Source organism: Ovis aries, chromosome 1 (genome assembly GCF_016772045.2).
Source record: "Ovis aries strain OAR_USU_Benz2616 breed Rambouillet chromosome 1, ARS-UI_Ramb_v3.0, whole genome shotgun sequence".
Taxonomy (NCBI): Eukaryota; Metazoa; Chordata; class Mammalia; order Artiodactyla; family Bovidae; genus Ovis; species Ovis aries.
This window is the reverse complement of record NC_056054.1, coordinates 111176925-111201222: the sequence shown is the minus strand read 5'-3', so window position 1 is coordinate 111201222 and position 24298 is coordinate 111176925. Positions and strand designations below refer to the sequence as shown.

The 24298-nt window shown below is 46.8% G+C and overlaps 2 protein-coding genes across 3 annotated transcripts in view; both read right to left on the bottom strand.

Annotated features, from left to right (window-relative positions):
- Nucleotides 1-20726, bottom strand: part of LOC101118398 (sodium/potassium-transporting ATPase subunit alpha-4) — a 41373-nt gene extending 20647 nt beyond the window's left edge. Inside the window, exons 1-10 of the mRNA XM_015092330.4 lie at nt 12480-20726; nt 12237-12296; nt 9874-10077; nt 9012-9125; nt 6712-6846; nt 6333-6450; nt 4586-4854; nt 2929-3127; nt 2577-2686; nt 2263-2397 (exon numbers count right to left, since the gene is read on the bottom strand). Coding sequence (XP_014947816.1) covers nt 2263-2397; nt 2577-2686; nt 2929-3127; nt 4586-4854; nt 6333-6450; nt 6712-6846; nt 9012-9125; nt 9874-10077; nt 12237-12296; nt 12480-12629 — 1494 coding nt within the window. The 5' untranslated portion in view covers nt 12630-20726. The remainder of the gene's footprint in view (nt 1-2262; nt 2398-2576; nt 2687-2928; nt 3128-4585; nt 4855-6332; nt 6451-6711; nt 6847-9011; nt 9126-9873; nt 10078-12236; nt 12297-12479) is intronic.
- The window catches only part of LOC101118148 (sodium/potassium-transporting ATPase subunit alpha-2), a 25113-nt gene continuing 19649 nt past the window's right edge, over nt 18835-24298 (bottom strand). Inside the window, exons 19-23 of one of the 2 annotated variants that reach the window (XM_004002661.5) lie at nt 24099-24244; nt 23767-23897; nt 21927-22028; nt 21741-21832; nt 18835-20792 (exon numbers count right to left, since the gene is read on the bottom strand). In XM_004002661.5, the coding sequence (XP_004002710.2) occupies nt 20764-20792; nt 21741-21832; nt 21927-22028; nt 23767-23897; nt 24099-24244 (500 nt within the window). In that variant the 3' untranslated portion in view covers nt 18835-20763. Of the gene's footprint in view, nt 21833-21926; nt 22029-23766; nt 23898-24098; nt 24245-24298 lie in introns of both variants that reach the window. The other variant, XM_060415182.1, reaches the window with a different exon arrangement.

Here is a 24298-nt window from a genome sequence, read left to right as displayed (position 1 = left end):
TCAGCACATTGGGAGGAACTGAGCCTGCAGTGCTGAGGGAGCCAGACCGCACTGGCCCAGGGAGAAGCCAGATGGGAAACCTGGGTGTAAGATGTAGTTACAACAGCTCCTTGGGAAACTTTCCAAAAACTATTTTATTCAAAATATGCTTAAGCAGTTAAAGGGGGAAAACCTTAACTCATGTAAGCAGAAAACTGTAAAAAAACAATTTAAAAGCTTAATTTTCTGAGCACTTAAAAAAACCCCTTTGCTGACTATCTCCAATAGGAGATTATTGGAGATGACAGCAAGATCTGCTTAAGCTGGTAATTTAGTCACACACACACAAATCACAACTTAATAGAAAATTACAGATGAAAAAGATGGGAAAAACTGGAAATGTCAGAACTGAGAAGCTTCTTCCTTTCATTTCAGTCTCAGAGAGGGAGAGAGACCAGGCCTTGCAAACGACCAACAGGCTAAGATGTCCCTTGCATACCAGGGCCTCTCTCTGACTGCCCCGAGAGCAGAGCAAGCCAATAAGGCAGCTTGTTTATGGGTAGGGAGAGAAAGAAGTCAGAGGGGTTTTCTTGGGGCCCCAGGCAAACCCCACCAGAGTTGGCGGCTTGCAGACTGGCCGAGCACACTTGGTATAGAGGAGGATTTTGCTGTTTGAACTTGATACTCATTAGCTCAGTCATCTAGGGGAAAGATTGCTATTTTGTTGGACATCCCAACAAATGTCATAACTATGTTTTGCTTTTATTTTGAATCTTGTGGAAAGAGAGGTACCTAATTCTTTCCAGTTGAAGGCTTTAATTGGGCCTTGCCAAGCACAAAATTCCTGTCTGGTTAGTGAGGCCACTAAACATCAGGAAAAAATGGAAATAGGTTTGCAGTCTGGGCCGAGGGGACCTATCTTATTTCACTGATGAAAAGCCAGTTGAGACAAAAAACTTACAGGTCTGTTTCTTAAGCTTTTACTTGTTCAGCATTCAATGTGAAAGTGTAGGTAATTTGTTTTTAAAAGATCTATATAGCTTTTATTATGTTGTTATTTTTAGTTACAAAAATGTTTCTCTTGTGACAAAAACTTTAAAGATCTATTCTTTTAAGCAACTTTCAAATATAAAAGTATGGACCACTTCACGAAATGCCTGTCATCTGGGGGCCATACTAATCTCTGTATTATTTAGTTTTAGTACATGTGTTGTGAAGTGAGCCCTGTTACGTGATTTTAAGACTCAAAACCCAAACTGACTTTTGGGAGTCTCATTTCTTTTCTGTTATCCACACCTGAATGAGTATTGCATGAATTTAGAGAATTTCACTGTCCTAAGCAAATCAACCCTTAGCTGCTAGAGCTCCCACCCCAACGGCGATGCCGCTGTTTCCTCCTTTCCACCAGAAGCCCTCCTAAAAGTGTGCCAGTGTTCCCACATATGAGGGAAGTACTGGGTTTCCTGTCCCTCTCATGAAGTTTACTGGGAGGGCCACCACTGTCCCTCCCCCAGCATTTCTCCTTCTCTTGTCACATTTCCCTGGATCACAGACACAATGACCCTAGAAAAGCAGCTTCAAAAACAGTCAGGAGAGCCCTGACCGCCTACCTGATGATGGCAGCTGCTAGAACTGCAAGCATGGAATGAAAAGAAATATTTGATGACTTGTGAGATAAGGTACTCAAGGAAGTGGCTGACAAGTCTAACATATTCTTCAGCAGCAAGTCTCACAGTTGCCACCGAGACGCACAGCCAGCCCTTGCTGCCTGTGGACATTTCAGAGAGGACTTCATGACTAGCTCTCTGCACACTGATGTAGCCTCAAGACTGCTTAGGGCTGAACACCTCTTCCTTTATCATCTATGTCTGCCTTTTTCTGTTTACCACTTTCCCTTGGGCTTCCCTGGTGGCTCAGTGGTAAAGAATCTACCTGCAATGCAGGAGCCGCAGGAAACTCAGGTTCAATCCCAGGGTTGAGAAGATCTCTTGGAAGAGGGCCTGGCAGCCCGCTCCAGGATTCTTGCCTGGAGAATCCCATGCACAGAGGAGCCTGGTGGGCTACAGTCCACAGGGGTGGAAAGAGTAGGACAGGACTGAAGCAACTTGCACACTAACATGCACGCACTTTCCCTTGAGGTGAGCCTGCCTCCTAACTGGGGTGCCAGTTACACACTGTATCTTGTTCTATAGTTCAGACATAAAGGCAAAGGTAAAGCTCCCCCTTCCTCCGGACGACGAGCCCATCCCCCACTGCTATTTCCTACATTGGTCGGTTCTGTACCTGGTACTTGTTGGTGGAATTGAAGGGAATCTCTGCCACCTTGGGGCTCTTCTCTCTCATCTCCTTCACGGAGCTGTAGGACTGCTCGACGAACTTGAGGAGCGCTGATTCCGAAGCATCTCCTGTTGTTGTCCGCTGCCAGGATGGGGTTGGTATAATAAGCCTGGGAGGCGTGGCACCTGGGTTTGCCAGTGGTAGCAAGGAGAGGGACAGAATGGGGAGGGCTGCTGGGGGCATCACCCAGGGCCAGGAAAGAGAGATTTAGGCTTATATGCTGGACACTGAAATCCCCTCTACCCGCTTGGGCCTGACACCTTAGCTATGGGAAGGCTCTCCTCATTCGCCTTAAAATCAGCCCGGTTGCAGAGGCCAGCGATTTGGGCTAGGATAAACCAGGTGTCAGAGCCCTTGGCAAATGTATTCCCTGAGAAGAGAACAGAACTGTGAGCAGGGCAGGGAATGGGAGCGTTTAAAGCAGGGGGTTATTCACCTCCTGTTCAGCATCCAGACACTCCTCAGAGACATCTCCTCTTCTCCAGGCCTCCTGGCTCCCCTCTCACTCACCAGCTCTTTCCTCACTGTCTGGACTCAGCACGCCCTCTCAGCTACCCATCACATCTCCCACATCCTTCCACTCTCTGACCACCAACGCCACCAGTCACCAACCAATCTGTTCTTCACTGGTGTCGGCCTCGTAGATGGTCTTGTCAAACCACAGGTGGGCGACGGTCATGCGGTTCTGGGTCAGGGTGCCCGTCTTGTCGGAGCAGATGGTGGAGGTGGACCCCAGGGTCTCCACCGCCTCCAGGTTCTTCACCAGGCAGTTCTTCCGGGCCATGCGCTTGGCCGTCAGGGTCAGGCACACCTGAGGCCAGGAGGGGAGCAGCGTTTAAATGAAGAGGAGAGCTCTGCCACCCACAGCACTATGTGGTTTGGGAAACCTGATAGTTTTTACTGCTTTTTTAATTTTTGGTACTTATTTCCCTTTTGTTGTCACCTAGCCTTTAGAAATCCCATCTGTGGCCACAGTAAAGGAAATTAGGAAAGTGATTCTGGTTTGGTTTGTACTTTATGGCAGAGTTTCAAAAAAAGAGTGCATTCCTTTACCAGGGTATTATAGAGAATGATCTCCTGTTCCTTCTAGACTATTCCTCTCCCCCTTGATCCTTTCATCTTTTCTCTTCCACAGCCTCTTCTCCAATCAAGTTCAGGCTACACCTCTTTCTCAAGTCCAGTCTTTTCAAGGACCACGTTGAAGGCTAACCTTTAACTGTGGTATAAGATGCTGTGGGTGGAGGAGGGTTGCACCAATAGTTTAAAGAAAGAATGAAGAGGAGAGAATGACAAAACTGAGGACTGTTGTGGCGCTGAAAAGGACTTGAGAAATCACTTAAACCAGAAGATTTTTGTTAACCATAATTCGAGTGAAAACCAGGCATGTGGCAAGGTTATTTTAAAAGCGAATAAATTCTTAGGCTGTGGTTATGCACAGAATTTGAACTGTGGAATTTTTATTTACATAACATCATGAGTCCTGATGTTTTTGTGCTAGTCCAGCCACACCCTGGATATTGTTCTCATTTCCATTTTAAGAAGGATATTGATAAAGGAGCGCAGGCCCCACACAGGTATCTGACGATCATGTCACAGATAGAAGGGCTAAGGGAAAAGGGATTCTTTGACCTCCCCACCTGCAGAGTTTGAGGGGACATAATGGCTACTGCAAAAAAAGGGTAGGTTTGTAGAAGACAGAGAATTGACTTATTTTGTGTTCCTTCAGATAAGAAAACTAGGACCAAACAGAGAATCATATGTCTATTCAACATAATGAAATCTAACTAGAGCAATCCAGCAATGAAATGAAGTCAGATAAAAGGGGGGTAGGCTTCCCATTACTAGAAATCATCATCTCCTACAGATTTTATACAGGATATTTGGCATTAGTTGAAAGGTTGAATTTCTGTGAATTCTGACGTCCTTACCAGTAAGATTCTATAATTCTAATAAATTGAGGCCCTGGAGTGCAGCGAGTTGGCCAGGTTCACCAGCCAGTACACCCAGGACTGGAACTCCCTCCGGGTGATTTATAATCTAATGCTTTCTGCATCATAACTCACTTCTTTTCTCATTAAAGAGAGAAGGCACCAGAAAATACGGGTGGAGGAAGTCAGCGTAATTTGGGAACTAAATAATTTGGCATCTGTATATGCACTGGAGTACTCTTGCACTTGAGAGACTCAGCCACAAAAGAACATACTAGTGATTTCATTTCCCTGGGGGCAGTTTGTCTGCCTTGGAGCCACCCTCCACTCTGGTTACTCACTGTGACGGTGGCCAGCAGCCCCTCAGGCACGTTGGCCACAATGATGCCGATAAGAAAGATGACAGCCTCCAGCCAGGTATAGCCCAAGATAAGCGAGAGCCCAAAGAAAGTGACCCCCAGGAAGACGGCCACCGCTGTGATCAGATGGATGAAGTGTTCGATCTCAATAGCAATGGGGGTCTTGCCCACCACCAGACCGGAGGTCAGTGAGGCTATACGGCCCATCACAGTGGAGTCTCCTGTGGCGATCACAATACCTTGGGCTGATCCTGTGGATGAAGGGGGAAGTCTGAATCAGGAAGACTGTTGGATTTGGTTCCTACATAGAAAAAACTGTCACTGGTCGAAAACAAGGGTCTCTGAGAGGTTATTACGTTCTGCTCTCTTTATGTTTCGTTTGTACAAGTGAGGGGCTCCTAGTCTGAAAAATCTCAGATTCCACAGTTCTCCAGAGATAGCCAATTTTATTGCCTAATTGCCTTCACCATCAAGGTATTCGTCTTTGTTGCACTTAATCTAAATATCTCCTATTGCCTGCATGCTTCTCATTTTGTCCTCGGCAGCTGAAGAGTTTCTTGAGCCCCAGGAATAGTGGTTACCCTTCTGCTGGAATCCAACATTCCAAAACCCCCATCCTCTCACCCAGGGCTTCTCAATTTGCCCCCAGGACTCATCTGGCAGCATCTGGAGTTGAGACAAGATGGGAGGGTTACTACTGGCACCTAATGGGCAGAGAGCAGGGTGCTGCCAGATATCCTGGCACTCAGAGGACAGCCCTCCTTTCCCTACCAGCAAGAACCACAGCCCAGTTGTCAGAAGCACTCTGCCTGCAGCCCCCTCCCTACTTTGCTGGCTGGAGCCAGTCTGACCCCTGCTGGCTGGCACAGGCCATAACAGTGGGGCTTTCTGGGCCCTCAGTCAGGAGGCGAACCTCACACACGGGATGTGGAACACTCGGGTATGCGGCTTGAAATGAAGGGCCCCACAAAGTTCTTCTCTTACAATAATTCTTCCTGCCTTACCATAATGACTGAAACTCCTACCATTAAAGCTACAGTCAGAACCACCCAGAAAAGCAACATATTATAGAGATAGCTCTTATTTTTTAATCAGAAAGACTCATGCCTGAAACCTCAACTTTTCAACATACTAGCTATTTGCTCTGGGGCAAGTTCAAATTTCTAAAGTCAGTACCCTCTCTTGGGATGCTGAGGAGAAGTTAGGGCTTACTTCAGGAGAAGAATGAATTAGCAGGGCTGAATAATTTTCTTCCCTTCTATCCTGTTTTCAGTTCATAGAGCACAGTCCACAGGATAAAAATAGCTACAATTACAGGGCACTTAAAATGTGTTAGGCCTTGTGCTAAACATTTTATATGTATTATCTTCTTTAACCCACATAAAAATTTATGGACCAGTGACTTTCAGTATCATCATTGTTCAAATGTGGAAATGATGGCTTTGACCTTTTATTTAAGATCATACAGCTCACGAGTGACAAAGACGGTAGACTATTTACTGGCTATTACATTCCTTACTACCTTTAGTTGATAGAGAGTTCTAGAAATCTTTGTTTCAACCTTGGCTTCTTTTCTTTTTTTTTGGCATGTGAGATCTTAACTCCCCAACTAGAGATCAAACCTGTGCCTCCGCCAGCGGACTGTCGGAATCCTAACCACTGGACCACCTTAGGTGACCACCATTAATCTTTGCCTTTGAATCTAGGCTGCTTATGATTCGACATTCACCTTCCACACAGTTGGTGGAGAAGAAGCAGATATTTTGGGTCTCCAGAGGGTTCTCATTGGTGAACTCAGTGGAGCGGGACTGGGGTTCTGACTCTCCTGTCAAGGATGAGTTGTCCACCTGGGATGGGAGAGAGGAGGGTCATAAAGCGAGGATGGAAAAAAAGACTTACACAGATAGCACATCTCTTTCTGCCACCAGCATCATCGTTATCGACATGCAGACAGGAACATAAACCTGCACACCACTGGAGCCTCAAATCTGCTCTTGTGACTTCTCACGTTTCCGAGGAAGACGGTAACTTCGTTAACTGAGCCCAGGTCACCGCCGTGCTCGGAGACCACACTCGGCCTCCTTCCGCAGCATTTCACACCCCCTCACCTTACATCCGTGTGAAGAGATAAGCCGGATGTCAGCGGGGATCCGGTCCCCACCCTTCACTTCTACCAGGTCGCCTACCACCACTTCGCGTACAGGGATCTGAAACTTCTCTCCACCTCGAATGACCAGCGCTTGCTGTGGGAAGACAGTGTAGGGTTCATTTCCAAAGCTCTTTTCTCTTTCCCATCCAGTTCCTGGTCTCCTGTCCTCTGATTCCCACGGTTACTCACCACATCATTTGTGCAGATCACTTTGGTAGATTGCAAATTCTTACCATCACTCTCTGCAGGGCCTTTTGATGCTCCTCTCACTTACACCCCATGTAGGAATGGGGTGTATCTTTTCATTTCTACAGTTAGGTTCGACCATTTGGCTTGCTTTGACCCATAGGACATTAGCAAATGTAATGCAAGCAGATGCCTAAAAAATGCTTGCACACTGGGGCTTGCCCTCTGTCACCATATGAAGGCTCAAGCTAGCCTCCTGGAGGAAGAGAGATTATAAAGAGAAAGGCCCAGATGTCCACGACATCTCATCTGAGGCCCCAGACACGTGAATGAGGTCATCTGAGACCAGCCAGCACCAGCTGAACTCAGCCCGGATCAGAACCGCCCAGCCACAGTGAGAAGTACGATATTTGTTGTTTTGAGCCACTATGCTTTTAGGGTGGCTTGCTAGGCAGCAGACCCTGATAGGCTCCAAACTCCTACTTCATTCTACCAAAACATTTTCCCCTGGACTCTTACCCAAGGAAGGAATTAAGTTCTGTTGACATCAAAGGGAGAAGATCCTGGGCTAAAAGGCTAGAACACGACCATGTCATTGGGAAAATCTGGAGCCTGTCCCTCTTCAAGTTTCCAGCCCTGTGCCTAGGAATATCCTTCTGCCATCATGTTTTCCAGGCTCTTTAGAAAGGCTTTATTTGAAAACAATCTAAACTTTCAGAAGAGTTGCAAGAATAAAAATTGTATCAAGAACACCTATATAACCTTTGCCCAGATTCACCTGTTAGCATTTTACCCTATCCGCTTTGTCATTTCTTCTCAGTCTCTGGATGTGTGTATGTGAATTCTTTTTTCCCCCAAACTATTTGAGGGCAAGTTACATACATCATGATCTTTTTAGAAAAATATTACCTTTTTTGATGTGGACCATTTTTAAAGTCTTTATTGAATTTGTTACAATATCGCTTCTGTTTTACCTTTTGTTGTTGTTTTTTTTTTTTTTTTGACTGTAATGCATGTGGAATCTTAGTTCACTGACCAGGGATCGAACCACACCCCCTACATTGGAAGGTGAAGTCTTAACCACTGGCTGCCAGGGAAGTCCCCACATAAGTCATGATCTTTTATCATACATACTTCAGTGAGCATTTCCCAGGAATTAGGCGAAGGAAATGGAAATCCACTCCAGTATTCTTGCCTGGAAAATTCCATGGATAGAGGAGCCTTGTGGGCTACAGTAGTCCATGGGGTTGCAAAGAGTCAGACATGACTTAGTGACTAAGCATGCAAGCATAAGAATTACGGTGTTAAATAACCATAAAATGGTTATCAGACTCAGTAAATTTCACATAGACACAATACTTTCATCTGCTGTCTGCATTCCAGTTTTATCAACATATCCTTTACGGCATTATTTTCTGCTCCAGCATAGGATTTGGTCTAGGGTTAGATACTGCATTTGGCTCTCATGTCCATTTAGCCTCCTTTAATCTGCATCACTTTCATAGCTGTTCTTTGTCTTTAAGACCATCAACATTTGAAGAATCTGCCTTCCCCACCCCCCTGTGCCTCCAGCTTACTTTTGGGGGGATAGAACCCAATAGATCTGAGGTTTCATATTATGCTCATTGGACTTCCCTGGTGGCTCAGACGGTAAAGAATCCGCATGCAATGCGGGAGACCTGGGTTAGATCCCTGGGTGGGGAAGATTTCCTGGAGAAGGGAATGGCAACCCACTCCAGTATTCTGGCCTGGAGAATTCATGGACAGGGGAGCTGGCTGGCTGCAGCCTGTGGGTTCGCAGAGTCGGAAATCACTGAGCGACTAACACTCTCACTTTCATTATGCTCGTTAGATTCAGATTATGCATTTCAGACCAGACAGCTTCAAAGGTGATGTGTTTTTCTCAGGGTACTTTTAAGGCCAGACAGGACAAAAGTTAAATGAATTCACTTTCATTATCAGCCTCACACAGTCCACTCATGGTAGAGTACAATTCTTCAAGGGACATAAAAGTCATATATTTGGCTGCATTCTAACACATTCTCTCACTAGATCCTTCCATATGAATCCTACCTGAGGTACCATGTTCTTAAAAGATTCCATGATCTTGGAGCTCTTGGCCTCCTGATAATAGGAGAAGCAGCCAGTGATGACAACGACGACAGTTAGTACAATGCCCAGGTACAGCTGCGGGTAGGGAAACCAAGGGCTCATCAATAGGGTCTTTCCTCCCTCTTCGTCCTCAGAAAGTCAGTTTGCAAAGGTAATAGCCATTTGTCTAGGTGGAGGAAACCATCGGACTTGGCGGGAGAGCACAGGGGTTGAGCAGAGTCTGAGACAGTCTGGCTCTTTCAGCTTCCTGCTGAAGGAGCCCGGAGCTACAGTTTGGAGCCAGCAGAACTCCAGATCCGAGGAGCATCATCTTTTCCTCTCCAGAAAGGCTACTCACAGGGAGAGGGAGCTCGTGAGGGAGAAGGACAGGAAGGAGAGAGATTAAAATTCTGCGAAAGAGAATGGACAGCATAGTGCTTTGATGATCAGTCAGGAGGATAATCAAAGGAGAACAAGTTTCTAGAGAGAGCTCTGTATCTCAGGGAGCTGAGTCAGAAGCTTTCTTTTTCTTTTTTTGGCCACACCACATGGCTGGCAGGATCTTAGTTTCTTGACCTGGGATCAAACTCGTGCCCCCCCGCGGTGGAAGCTCTGCAGTGCAGCGGAATCCTAACCGCTGGACTGCCAGGGCATTTCCAAGATCTTTTTTTTTTTTTAAAGAAGCTTTCTAGATAAAAGGGAAACCAGGAGGGACCAAAGCTCTCTTAGCAGCCCCTGGGAGTATATTGATTTGGACCTGAGGACTTCAGGAGTGCTAGGCTGCTGAGTAGGAGAGCGGCAGGGGCTGAGCAGAGACTAGGCAGCGGTGGTTGAATGGACTCACGTTGTCTTTGGTGGCGTCCTCACTGAAATACAGCTGGATACTGAAGGCCACGAAGCAAAGAATGGCACCAGTCCACAGGAGGAGCGAGAAGCCGCCAAACAGCTGCTTGCAGAATTTGACCCATTCTGGAGTGGTAGTGGGAGGGGTCAGTGCATTGGGTCCGTCTCGAGCCAGGATTTCCTGCGCCTTTTCAGGGCTGTGGCCCTGTGTGGAGAAGAAACAGGGAGGAAGGGAGAACCATTAGAAGAAAGCAGCTGTCACAAAGGAGAACCTGGCTTCAGAACTCAGACCTGCCATTTATAGCCCCAGTCTAAGTCTAGAGACCAGTGAAGTTCTCCGAAGGTCAGCCTGGTAGTTCTTCCTACATAAGTGGGATTCTAAAACTTGCATTACAGAAGGGTATTATTTAGCCTCCTTACATAGGAAGGATTTTCAGTTTATGGGTTGATTCATAAATCTTTTGAACACCTGTCTTGGGACGGGTACAATGGTAGAGTACTAAAGTGAGTGAGACTGGTGCCGGGCCTAATGGAGCTCCACCTCCAGTGAGGAGATGCATATAAACGATTTATAATACAGTGTGCCAGGCTAATGGAATGAGGAGATACAAAGCATATGCTTATAACATACAGACATCCACACTCTGATTCTTTAACTTGGAAACAGAAAAAAACAAACAATCAGCTAGATACAGGAAAGTGTAGATCCTCGCTCCAGCCTGGTGCATAAGCTTGGGTGCTTTTTCCTCTGAGTGAGTGAGGCTAAAACCTGCTAGAGGATTGTAATAAAAAGAAGAAGAAGAAGAAGAAAGTAGCTCTCTTAAATACCCATCAGCCACTCCCCAACCTGCCCTGGAAAAATACAATTTAAATAAAAACAGGACCCGCCTCCTATGCTCATCTCTGGTTACCAGAGGGTCACCCTAAGACCCTCCAATGAGGAGATTCTAGAGCTCAGAGGAACTCACATTTCCAGGGCTTTTGTTTATTTGGGATCATTGTATTAGTGGTCAGAGTAGAAGCAGCAGCGGTGAAGTGACAGCAGAGGTAATATATGGTTTTGCTATTAAACCAGCAGTTCTCAAAGTGTGGCCTGGGGACCTACAGGGTCCTGAGATGCTTTCTGGGCAGAGGGGATCCACAAAGCCAAATAATTTTTTTTTTCCTTTTGGCCACAAGTAGAGCCTTAACCACTGGACCATGAAGGAATTCTCAAACAATTTTCATAATAACACTAAATTGTTGTTTGTCTTTTCACTCTCATTCTCTTGAGTATATAGTACAATTTTCCTAAGGCTACAGGGCACATGATACCACAACAGAGTTAATGCTGAAACTATGTGAGAATCCAGCGGTCTTCTACTAAAAAGCTAGATGTTAGATTTGCAAAAATGTAAAATACCACTAATTTTTTTTGCTTTGAAAAGCAGTTGACATAAAAATAATTATACTAATAGATAATAGCTTTACTCTTACAAATCAATTAGGAAATACTTTTTAATTTTCTTAATTTTAATTTCTAATATGATAAATATACATGATAGATGTGTGCTGTGCTTAGTTGCTCAGTCGTGTCCAACTCTTTGTGACCCCATGGACCGCAGCCTACCAGGCTCCTCTGTTCATGGGATTCTCCTGGAAAGTATACTGAGTTGCTCTTTGGAAGGAATGATGCTAAAGCTGAAACTCCAGTACTTTGGCCACTTCATGCGAAGAGTTGACTCATTGGAAAAGACTCTGATGCTGGGAGGGATTGGGGGCAGGAGGAGAAGGGGACGACCGAGGATGAGATGGCTGGATGGCATCACTGACTCGATGGACGTGAGTCTGAGTGAACTCTGGGAGTTGGTGATGGACAGGGAGGCCTGGCGTGCTGCGATTCATGGGGTCGCAAAGAGTCGGCCACGACTGAGCGACTGAACTGAACTGAACTGAACTGAACTGATGCCCTCCTTCAGGGGATCTTCTTGACCCAGGGATCCAACCCGCGTCTCCTCTGATACCTGCACTGCAGGTGTATTCTTTACGGCTGAGCCGCCGGGGAAGCCTGCTAGATGTAACCCACGTGAGCCAAAGCTCCTTGGAGTCCTTGACAATCTGTAAGAGCGTGAATGGGTCCCCGGGACACAGGTTTGAGACGTGCTGCCCTAGTCTGTCCTATTCTTTGCTCTAATCCTGAGCTCTCTTTGGAGTAGTTACCATTATCATCTTGTTTGGAATGTGTGTCCTTGGCGAGGTGCAGGTTAAGGGTCAGATCATTGACCTTCAAGTCAGGGGCTAGGTTTCCAGCTCTGCCTTTGTCCTGGGAGCCTCAGGGTCGGGGATGCAGAGCCTCTGCCTCCCTCAGGGAACCCCTCCACTCACCCTGGTCAGGTCCACAGAGTACTTGGCGCTCAGCTCATCCAAGGTTAACTTGTGGTCATCCTGAGGAGACAGTAGAGCCACTGAGGGACGGGTGGTGACACGTCATTTCCAGGGGAGACATTTCTGGGGAAGAGGGGGGGCGCTGGCCTGCGTGATGAATTCTCAGGGTGAGATGTGAGAAGGCTGAGGGCTGGCAGAGACTTTGGAGGGCAGCTTGCCAGCACCCTCTTCAGCTGTTCTCACCATGACTACTTCCTTCTTCAGCTCCTCCATATCTTTCTTCTTTTTTTTCCTCTTCATTTTTTTTTTACTCATCTTAGGACTGTTTGTGGGCCCTGGGTTTGGATTCCGCTCATGAGGTGTCACGGTCCCTTTTTTCCCTCCAAGCCCCATGGTTTTCCCTGGATATGGCTGCCCCAGATCAACTGGTGGGAAGAAAGCAAAGAGAGTGAGGAGTGTGAGGGGACAGAGGAAGGAGGAGACTGGGGACAGCGGCTCATGGAAGGGGGACCAAGGGAGGCAGGCAGGGAGGGCAGCGGCGCGGAAGCCCTGGATGGGGTCGGGGGAGGCGTGGAGGGGCGAGAGGAGCCTGTGGCCTAAGTTACAGGAAGGAGAAGGGGTAAGGAGAGGGAGCGAGGAAATGAAGCGTGGAGGGTGTTATGTGCCTCAGTGCTGAAGATGCTACAGGACCCTGAGCAGGTAGGAAGTGCAGTGGGCTTCAGGGTATGCTGGAAGCCCCCCAGCCCCAGCCCCCGTGGCTCCAAGGCAACGCCCAAACCTGTGGTCACAAAGGCCTCTGCCAAGTTCTAACCCAGAATACACAAGTCTTAGTCCCTGGGTTTGGCAACAATTGGAGCAGGTTCTGCCGCAGAGACAATTGTAGTCTGAAAGCAAGACTAGCGCAAGGTCCCAGCCTGGTCCTGCCAGCTGCTGGGACCCAGAGGTACCCCAGATAGCTGACTCAAAAAATAGAGTAGGCAGTCTGTATGTGAGTGTGCTTTTCCAGAAGCACACTTCCCACCGACTTTGATTTTGAGCTTTTGGTTATAGGAGATCAGAGAGCAGGTTAGGTCAGACTTTGGACTTTTGAATCAGTCCTGGCTTTGAATCCTTTCTCCTCTGCTTACCAGAGGAGTGTGGCTTTGGTTAAGTTACCTAACCCCTTTGTGCCTCTCTTTCCTCATCGCTAGAGGGGGATACTATCTACATTGTAAGCTGGCAAGAGTAAGGATTAAAGTGGGGTGCTTCATGTAAAGCATATCTGATATACATAGTATGTGCTCAACATATGAAATGAAGTGAATCTACTCATGATTCTACATGAATCTACTCATGTCTGACTCTTTGCGACCCCATGGACTGTAGCCTGCCAGGCTCCTCTGTCCAAGAGATTCTCCAGGCAAGAATACTGGAGTGGGTTGCCATTTCCTTCTCCAGGGGATCTTCCCAACCCAGGGATCAAACCCTGGTCTTCTGCATTCCAGGCAGATTCTTTACCCGCTGAGCCACCAGGGAAGCCCTGTGCTCAACATATAGCTTGAATTAAATGTTATGAGTCTTATCTGTCACTTAATGTACAGCTCTTCTCAGTGAGACTGAAAATACCCTTTCCATGTGAATACCCTGTATTTCCTCATGACATATTTATCTCTTTTATTCACCTTCATTGACATCTCAGTATGCTGTTTGGTTGTATTAACTTTATATCTATTTTATATGGAAAATTATGTTGTGCCTCCTTCCAAAAAACCATCTGAAGTGGCTATATGTTTATATTATTTGTACGTTTTTTCAGTTATTCATGTCACATACATTTTTGTGTTTTGGTTTGGCATGCTTTTCAAAAATATAACTGGATCAGAAAACATCCACCTAGGGGCTGATGTAACATTCCTTTAGTATTCAGAAATAGAAAATTTCCCTTCCCAGCTGGGACAAGTAATAGTTTGTTTCTTTAATAGACTGGCTGAAATTTTCCTTCTCTTCTAAGAGCATACAAAATGGAAACTGAAAGTCCCCTTTCCCTCTCCCTAAACTTAGACTCCCCACTGCTGATGTTAACTGCTGTTGGCAGCGTGCTGTGCATCCCTCCAGTCTTTTTTCTACATGTATACTAATAGTATCTATAAGGAAGTGGATTCTCACTTTTTACAGACACTTTCACTCATTCCCACTACTAATTGATTTATAGGATATTTCCCTTTTAATTTTTTAACTATTAAAAACATTGCTGCAGCAGCATCCTTATATATAGTACTTTTAGGCCTTTGAGCTTCAGTTTACATAGAACTGATTCCTGTTCTGAATCATAAGACTCTTGTTTAAAATCTTAAAAAATTTCTACCGGATTGCTCTTCAAAAGGGCTTGTCTTACCCATATTCCACCACCAAGATATAGAAATGTCCACTTCCCACACCGGATGATCCTGACCATTTTCATTTTTTCTATCATAACTGGCAGACTTTGATAATCTTACAGTTTTAATGTCCATTTCTTTATTTTCTAGGTAGCGCTTTTTCTCATATTTATTGGCTTTCTGGGCTTCATTTTCCTTTTTCTGAATTGTCATTATTTGCCCAATTTTCCATTGTTCTTTTCCTTATTGGTGTGTTCCAAGGGGTTCCAACCTCATATCATATACATTACAAATATTTTCTCCCGGTCTCTGTGTTTAATGTAGATCATAAAATCCCAAAGAGCAAGGTTAGAATTAAAGTTAAACCTGTTAAGTTAATCTATGCATCATCCATGTGACAATACCACTTAGCCCAGCTTTGCACATAGGAGGTCCTTTAAGGCAACTTTATTGACAATAAAATCAAGTGAATTTATTTTCGAAAACCCCATTCTGTCCCACAGATCTTAGTTCAAAAGTGTACCTCTTCTGAGAGGCCTTTTCTAATTGCCAAATCCAAAATAGCAGCTCTCACAAGCAGTCCTCAATCCATCACTTGTGGGCTTCACTGCACTTCTTGACCTCTGAAATTATCCTGCCACTTATCCATTGACTTGTTAAGTTTTCTGTTTCTCCATGACAGTGAGGACCTTTTGGGCTTATTTGGGCTCTATACCCAGGCCCTAGAATAGCACAGAGTGGTTCATCCCCAGACAGTTCCTAAAAATAAGTTGATGACAATGAATGTTCAGGTTTTATCCTAATATTATAAGGTTCCATACCCATCATTTTGGTCTGGTATGTTTTAAAACCTGTCAGGGTTGATACGCTAGAATTACAGTTGTCTACTCATTTGCTTCATAATCACTTATTTTAAAAAAACCCTCTGATATTCTTACCTGATCACTCTTGCAGCTGAATGTCACAACTAACATGTCATGTTTTATAAAAACACAGTGAGGCTTTTAATTGGTATTGGCTCTTTATAGCAACTTATTTTTATCTTTACTATATTCTGTCTTCCCAAACAGCAGTCAAGCTTAGCCTTACATGCATTTTTTTTTTATTATTCTCATTGTGTTTTTAAATTTTCTTGAATAAGTACCTTATGTCACAAACGCTAAATCTTGAGTATAATGAGTTTTGGTTCTGTTGTAAATAGAAGCTCTTTTACTGTATTTTCTAATACTTAGAGATGTTTTATTTTTAAAAAACCGATGTCTTGGGCCTGTAATTTTGAAATCATTGCTTATAGGACTTTTTTGTTGTTCCTGTAGCTTTCTTTTGGTTGGCTTACTTGGATACTTTTAGGTATTTAACCATATTCACTACCAAAAAAATATGTTTTTATTTCTTCCAGCTTGTCCCTTTATTTAGACCATATAAATACAAACTTCTTATCCAAGATTTCAAATGTTGCTGCTATTGCTTTTGTTATAGTTGTTATTATTATAGTTTTCTAGACTTATACATCCTTCCCCACTTCTCTGAACATAATTATATTTTCCTGAATGCTTTTTCCTCAAACATCTTAATCAGTTAAATTTTACTGATAACCTTCTAACATCTTTTGAAATAATTACTTAATCATTTTTCTACTGAATGTTAATGTTTAGTTTCTGTATAATATACTGTCCTTGAATTCTACTATTTGATGATAATCAAATGGTCTACTAGTTGATGATACATTAACAAATATATATATATATTTGTTTATTTTATTGAATTCTATCAAAACTATTTGTTTCATAAAATAGGCTGAGCAATATAAAAGTTTTTTCTGTCTTCTAGTACAGTTGAAATAATATAAAGGTGTTCTTTGAGTTCTAATTGTTGGCAGTTTTATCTGCTCCTCAGTGCTCTGAGCAGGCTGATGGTTGAAAGCTTATAGACGTAGGCCCCATGGACAGTACAGCATTCGGTTGTTTTTAATGTTACCTGGGGCCAAAGAGCTAGGAAAATGTTTTGAGTGTCCCTTGTTTCCTACTTCCCCCATTCTTTAATCCCTAGAATAAATGTGGGATCAGGGATCAGAGACACAGTTGACCCACGGCTTCACCTAATGAAGTGCCCTAGAGGTCTGGGGGAGGGGCTGCGTTCAAAATCTAGAAAGGATATCCCATGAAACCAGCACCAAATGATCTAATCATTTGCCCTACATCATGTTGCATTCTTAGCATTATGAGTATTTAGCTTGTTTTCTGTCTCTGATGAATCTTGATATTTACTATTCTGCAGGGGAAAAGGAAAAGGCATGGAAAACCTGTCTGCCTGGGTCAGACATTGGCCTTGATTTTTACACTACATCCCATAGTAAGAGTCTTTCATCTTCTCAGTAACAGCCCCTAAGATGGTTGACTCTTAACCCCCTACCCATCATTAAGGTCATGCCCTCTCCCCTCCTCGGGCTCTAATCACTTGGATCTGCCCAGCCTCTACTGGTCAGACGTTCACTGTCCACGCGTTCCTGGCTCCCTGTGTAGCTTCCCCAGTTTGTTAAACCATATCACTCATCAGGCTGCCTCCATGCCCACGGGTTTTCTGTTCACACCATTGCCAGTGAGTACGGCATGCTGGTAAGGGAGCTGGTCTCGGGTTTGAATCCTGATTCAGATGCTTACCATCTTTGAGACGGAGTACATAATTTTGCCTTTCCAAGCCCTAATTTTCCCATCTGAAAATTAAACAATAGTCTCCATTTCACTGGATTAAGAGGATTTTTTTCATCATCCAACCGATATTTATTAATTGCCCAATACATGTCAGGCATCATTTTTTTAGGTGATAAATAAAGGTGGTGAAGAGAGAAACACTTCTGTGTACATGGAAATAATTCTGGAGGAGTCAGGCAAACATTTTTGCTTTTGTATAAGCAAAAAACTATATATGTGTGTGTGAATTATATTTATATATTTTTATACACTACCTATATCCACCTATCTGTGTAAATTTGAGGTAGTGTTCATGAATGAAAACAGAGAATGGGGAAAGAGGTGCCAAAAGTGTTAATTTATTTGCTGTGGTCTGTGAGGACCTTGTGAAGAGGTAATGTTTAAGGGGCAATCTGTAGAAAGTGAGGCAGCCAGTCATGTGAAGAACTAGAGAAATCGATTCCTGGCAGAGGGACCATCAAAAATAAAGGCCCTGAGGCAGGATTAAATGAGACTATACAACTAAAAGTGTGACATACTTACAGCACCGAGAAAGCTGAAGTTAATTCTCCTACAAGTTCTATCACAATAATCACCATCACCACCACTGCTAACGTGGTAATAAAGGGGCCAAGAGCTGACTCCCGACTGCCATCCCAAGATCCTGGCACAGGGCTATGAGTTTGGCATCTTCCTCTCTCCTGTTGTTAGGGACTCGTGGGAAAACGCACTCCCTCCCATCCACCCCTCCACCCCCAGCACAGAAGCATCCCTCCTTACTGCCCATCACACCCTGTCCGAGAAGATTTCTGATGTCTACTGCTGTGGCACAGTCACTCAGTTGTGTCCGACTATTTGTGACCCCATGGACTATAGCCCACTCGACTCCTCTGTCCGTGGGATTCTCCAGGCATAAATACTGGAGTGGGTTGACATACCCTCCTCCAGAGGATTTTCCTGACCTGTGTCTCCTGCACCAGCAGGCAGATTCTTTACCACTGAGCCACCTGGGAAGCCTCCAATGTCCGCTACTTAGATGAATTCCAAGGATTGCATCTGCTTCTCCCTCCATTCTTCCCCCTCCAAAGACAGCAACTAGAACGGTACAGACTGTTGACTGGTGTTGACAAGCAGAGTCCTTCAGCCCACCATCTCCTCCCCGCCATCCCGACCCTGCTGCTCATATTGAGTGGCCTGCTTGTGGTCTGGCATGGAAAAAGCAGGCGTGGCCTTCAGGGTTCGGGCCTGTAGATTCATGGACTCTTTCTTGTCCTCGAAAAGTCTTGATGGTTCTTGGGGTGGTTTCAGCCGTCAGGAAGGACGGCCGCACTCTACTCGCTTCCGCATTGTCCTGCAACCTAACTTCTTCCTGTTTCTCTTGCTCCACTGACATCATCTGTCCCCAGGTTGCTTCCCTCTGATCCTTACCTCCTGCCCTCCCTATACTGCCTCCTCTACAAGCCAAATCTTGCCACAGCACACCCTTCAACACCACAGTTTGGGAGGGAGGCAAGTGGTAAGTATAAAAATCAGACTTGTGGAAGGGACTTCTTTCATAAAGAAATGCATCTTTATTATTTTCAAGTACGTACAAACTGCCTCAAACTAATGTCTTACAAGAGGTCACCAAGTAAAGGTCTTGCAGATGTTTCTTTAACAAACACAGCAGAGGATAATTAGCCCATGCATTCACTATTTCTAAATGGATATTCCTAAAGTGTCCAAAAAGTATTGTTTTAGGAGACTACATGTGCCACCCCTAGCAATATCGTTTATGCTCTTAATTTGCTAAACAAATGCCATTTTATTCACTGAGCAAGGTAAACCTTTGTCCATGGTCAATAAATCTCAGATTCATCAGGCCCAAATTCATATGGTTTCCCGTTTGGTTTTCTAAGCCCCAGACAATGACTCGTTATTTCGAGGTACTTCGGATAAAGTACCTTCCAGTGTATTGAAGTAACAGCGCTTGGGAGGTTGCTTGCAGGCCTGATGTTTATCTGTAGTGCTTCCTTTCTGCCTTAGGTCTTCCATTTTCCTTAGATGTCTCTCTCACACTCTTGGTTCACCTAGGTGTCTCTCTACAGGATATTCCCAGTGCCTTCTAATCTAAGCCAGGCTTAAGAGAACGGGCAGTGCTGCCAACAGAGCAGAGTGCAGGTGGGGAGGAGGCTGAGGAGGAAAAGCATCTTCCTGTAGGGACCTGAAACCACCTCCCTGTCTCAAGGGAAAGTGGGCACAATGACCATAGTGTGAAGGGTGTTTGGCTGGGCGGAACAGCCCTTGAGAGACCAAGGCAGGACTCCTAATGCTTTCTTTCTTGTTGTCCAGAGGTTCTAACCACGTCCATGACCTAAGCTCATTCTGTGTGTCCCTGGAAGACAGGACGTTTCTGGAAACTTCTGCACCTCAATTCCAGCTCATGGCCTGGGACCTCCTTTTCCAGGGCTGGCTTGGCAGTGCCTGGGAGTGGTGCAGGTTCATCCAGGGTGGGCATGACGGGGAATGGCAGCTCCCCCTCTCAGCACCACGCAGAACTTCTGGGGACTTGGCATTCAAAAGGCCAGGGTATTACCAAGGATGCTGACAGAGAGAGCTGGAGTTTCTGTGACACCTGGGCCTTGGGGACCAGCAGACCACAAACCAAGTGTCTGTGGGGAACGCCACAGGCACTTTGAGCGTGCAGCCTCAGTGAAGCTTCCCAGATTGCTTCCTGGTCCTGCCTCTGCCTCTGTGGCCCTGGAATCTGGTCTGCTGGCGGGGTACTTTAAAGGGCAGGACTCAGAGCTGGGGCCCGGACGTCTATGTCAGAGGTCCTGTCATTGACCCCTCTCCCTTCCTGCCCATCTCCTCCACCATACCCGACCCTCCCATCTGTCCGAGCAGCTCTCCTCTAGCGTTTCCTGAACAGCCTAGGCTGGCAGGCAGGCCAGCTTCTCCAACCTGTTCCCTTTCTGGCCTCAGGTCCTAGCACTCACCAGGTGGATTCCAGGTCTGAAGGGGAAGCAGGGGTCAGAGTTGAGCAGGAAGCAAATGAGAGGTAAAGGTGGGAAGTGGGGTGAGGCTGCGGAGATAAAGGGACCTTGGTGATCGGAGACAGCTCCCCTCCCCCGCTTTAGACAGACCCCTGCCTTTCAGTGTCGATCTGTCCTAGTGGGAGGTGGGGGTGAAGGGGCGGGGACTGCGGAGGGCTGGGGTACCCCTCAGTTCCTTGGATAAGAAAGGCAGCCCGTGGAATGGAGCAGGATCTGGGGAGGGATCATGACATGTAGTGTCTAAGCTGACTGCTCCTAGTTAGGCCTCTGGGGCAATCACCCCAAGCTAAGTTACCCTCTCCCCCAACTTGGCCTGCTGAGTTGCCTCATTCTCTCGGCCTCCCTGCCAAACACACCCCAGTGTTTTCCACCCCTACCCAGTGCCATCCTGGTGACACCGCCAGGGCCCCGTCTTCTCTGTGCCTGCTCCTCCCTTCCGACCGGCTCAGTAGTAGGTCTCCTTCTCCACCCAGCCTGTTAGAGAGATGAGGGGTGGGGTTGCAGCACGAGCTTAGATACACGTCCTAGGGGCTTGGGTGGCCGAGGCCAGGTGGGACAGAAGCCTGGGGAGGGGAAAAACAGCTGTGGAAGGTGGAAGGGGAGAAGGAGACTCCAGGGAGTAGGGCCATGGGTTAGGGGGAAGGAGAGACCTGCTCTCAGCGCGGGGGCCGGTGGGCCCAGACTGGGATGGGGGTGAAAACAGAAATGTCAACAGGGACTGTTCAAGTAATAAATGAGTTCCTGAAGGGCAGCTGTCCACGGCTGCTGTGCAGAAATGGGGCCTGGGGTCAACAGCACCTGTGATTTTTCAGAAGTCAGAAATTCAGGTTTTATGTGAAGGCCTCTAAGTTTTAGATAGTAGGCCAATTGAAAAACAAACAAACAAAAAACACCCACCCATACAGGGCAGCCAAACCAAACAATATCCACGGACCGTATCTGGCTTGTAGGCCATCCATTTTCGACCTCCACTAAGTGATCAAAAATGCTTGTTGGGGGGGAAAGAAAACACCTGGATGATGCCTGGGACTTGGGAGGCCTGGGCTGTAGGGCCAGTTCTGCGCTGCTCCCGTTTTGACCCTGAACGAATCAATTCACCTCTGCTCCTCTCTTTGTCTGTAAAATGTGGAGGTGGGACTAGATGGTCTCGGAGGGCCCTTCTAGTTTCCGATGTACTGTGATTCCAGGTGGAAGGTGGAGGGCCTCAGAGACCAGTTAGGTGGGACCAGAATCTGAGAGAAAGAGGTTCCGCAGAGTCCGGGCTCCAAGGCCCAGGGAGCCCAGGATGGAGGGCCCGGAGGGAAAGGAGCAACGATCCGTCCATAATGGGGATGGAGTCCGCGTTCAGAGCCCTGGCGGGGTAGGTAGCCGGAGTGGGGGGCTGCACTTTGGAGGGTCGGGGTGAGGCACGGGAGTGCTTACCACCGGGATATCGCCGCAGGATCAGCTTCCGGACCTCATCGTAGATGAAGATAAGGAGACTGTAGGGGAAGGCGCAGAACCACCAGGTGACCCTGAAGGAAACAGGAGTGTCAGGAGCATCAGAAGTTGCTTCCGAGGGTCCAGAACTTGGTTCCTAGCAGGGGGCCCTTCGGAGAGGACACTCACTTGAGCGGGTACATTCGGAGAGCCACACCCATGCCCGGGCAGTAAGACAGAAAGGCGGCCAGTGCTGTCTCCTCCAGGAGCCCAAAAATCAGAATCTTGTTCCTGGAAAGGCAAAGAAAGGAGGGTAAATAGGGTTTGAGGGGAGGGCGAGAAGCGGGGGCAGAGATCTAGGGTGACCCCTGGTGGTGGAAGGGAGAGAGGCGGGAAGAAATGCCGAGGAAAGACTACCAACGATGTATTCCCATGCCTTCTTCAAACGCCCTCTTCTGCTGCTGTTGCTGATGCTGCTAAGTCGCTTTAGTCGTGTCCGACTCTGTGCGACCCCATAGACGGCAGCCCACCAGGCTCCGCAGTCCCTGGGATTCTCCAGGCAAGAACACTGGAGTGGGTTGCCATTTCCTGCTCCAATGCATGAAAGTGAAAAGCGAAAGTGAAGTCACTCAGTCGTGTCCAACTCTCAGCGACCCCATGGACTGCAGCCCACCAGGCTCCTCCATCCATGGGATTTTCCAGGCAAGAGTACCGGAGTGGGGTGCCATTGCCTTCTCCTCTTCTGATGATAAATGTAACCAAAGAAAGATTGTCTTTACTTTTTCTTCTTGCTGGTTTCACCACCGATTGTTGTCTATAACACATAGGTTCATTCATTGAAGAAATGCTTCCTATGTTGGGTGATGCACAGCCTACACAGCCCTGTGCTGGAGAAGCTTCCTTCTAGAGAATGGGGGCCTGCCCTCAGGCATCTTATAATCTTGGTAGTGCTCCAGGCACGTGGCCTTTGAAAGCGTCGTCTCCCCTTCAGTTCAGGACCCATGGATGTCTTATACCGTCTCAGTGTCTTCTGCAGCCCCTGGTAGCTGCTGGTCGTAGATATCCAATAAAGAATGGTTATGTTCCCTGCTTGCCCTGCCCTGCACAGTAAGGACTCTGCTCCTTGTCCTCTCCTCCCTGCCTCGTCCCCATGAGTGATTTTAGCTCAGTGCAATCTCCTTCTCTTGGGCTACCTTTCTTTATCTAACAGACACGTCCCCTTCTTCTCCCTAGGATCTTAAGGCTATTAAGTTCACCAGAGTTTTGGCATCTTTTTTTTTCTTCTTCTTCTTCTTAAAGTAAGAAATTGTGACAAAACTCACGGGGATTGTGTCCATTGCTTGCAGTAGTAGAAAAGAAAGAAAATGAGGGTGATACCTTCAGCACTGATCACCATCTAGGCTGGAATTGCAGAGGAAATCACTGAGTACCCCCCGGATTCCAGGCTCTGGGATGGGTGAGCCACCCAGTGTAACAGTTGCGGGCTCAGGCGTTCCCAGCTGGGTGACCTCAGGCATGTCAGAGGATGTATGTGAATCACTTAGCACAGCGACTGGCACCTGTAACTCAAGGCCCTGAACTTGACTCCGAGTAACTCTCTGCCCTGCAAGAATAACACCACCATCACAAGGCAAGTGCTACAAACTGGAGCCACCTGCCAAGTGGAGGAGAGCACAGAAGATCCTGTATTTAGGGCTGGCCCAAGGGTGAGGATGGGTGAGGATTAGAGTATAAGATGGAAGGAATGGAAGAAGGGAGAGAAGAGGTGTGGGGAGAAGATGAAAAGGAAGATGGAAGACCATAGTGAAGGAGATTTTAGAAGCAAATTGAAACTCATCAGAAACGGTCATAGCCCTCCTTCCTCTTCTCTCATCTATTTCCAACAATGCTACGGATATACAGCTGGGCAACTGCAGTCTGAGACTCCAACAGATCTGGGCCTGTGTGGGTGAGTGAGTGCACCCACAGCGTGCTCGGCCCGGTGGGCGGGGCTGGTGGGCGGGGCCGACGGGTGGTGGGCGGCGCTCACTTCATGCCCTGCTGGAAGACTGAGTTGCGGCGGGTCTTGCAGATGATGAGGTCAGCCCATTGCACGACCACAATGCTGGCAAAGAAGGCCGTGTGGCACGTGAACTCCACCACCTTCCGCTGTTCATAGGTCTGGGGGAGGGCAGGCAGAGAGAGGTGAGAGAGTGAGAGGAAAGGGGAGGACCAGAGTTCATTGTGCTCCGGGGCAGACGTTAAACCCTGGGCACCTATACAACCCTTGGCCTCCAATCCCACCGGCCGCGACTGACCACTCCTGCCAGGCCTTCAGCCCCACCCTACGCGCATGCATCCGCACTTATGCGGCCCACTCACCCACTCCTGTCCGTAGCTATCCTCCAAGTCATTCATGGACCGGTCATCCCAGTCCAGGCGGATTCCCAGAAGCCGTGAAGGCAGAAAACCATTCTCTGCCAGGATCACAAAGTAGGTGAAGAAGCCACCCAGAGCCTGGATCATCCCTGTGGGTGGGCAAAGGACAAAGGGCAGGGCCTGGGTCAGAGCAGGTAGCAGGG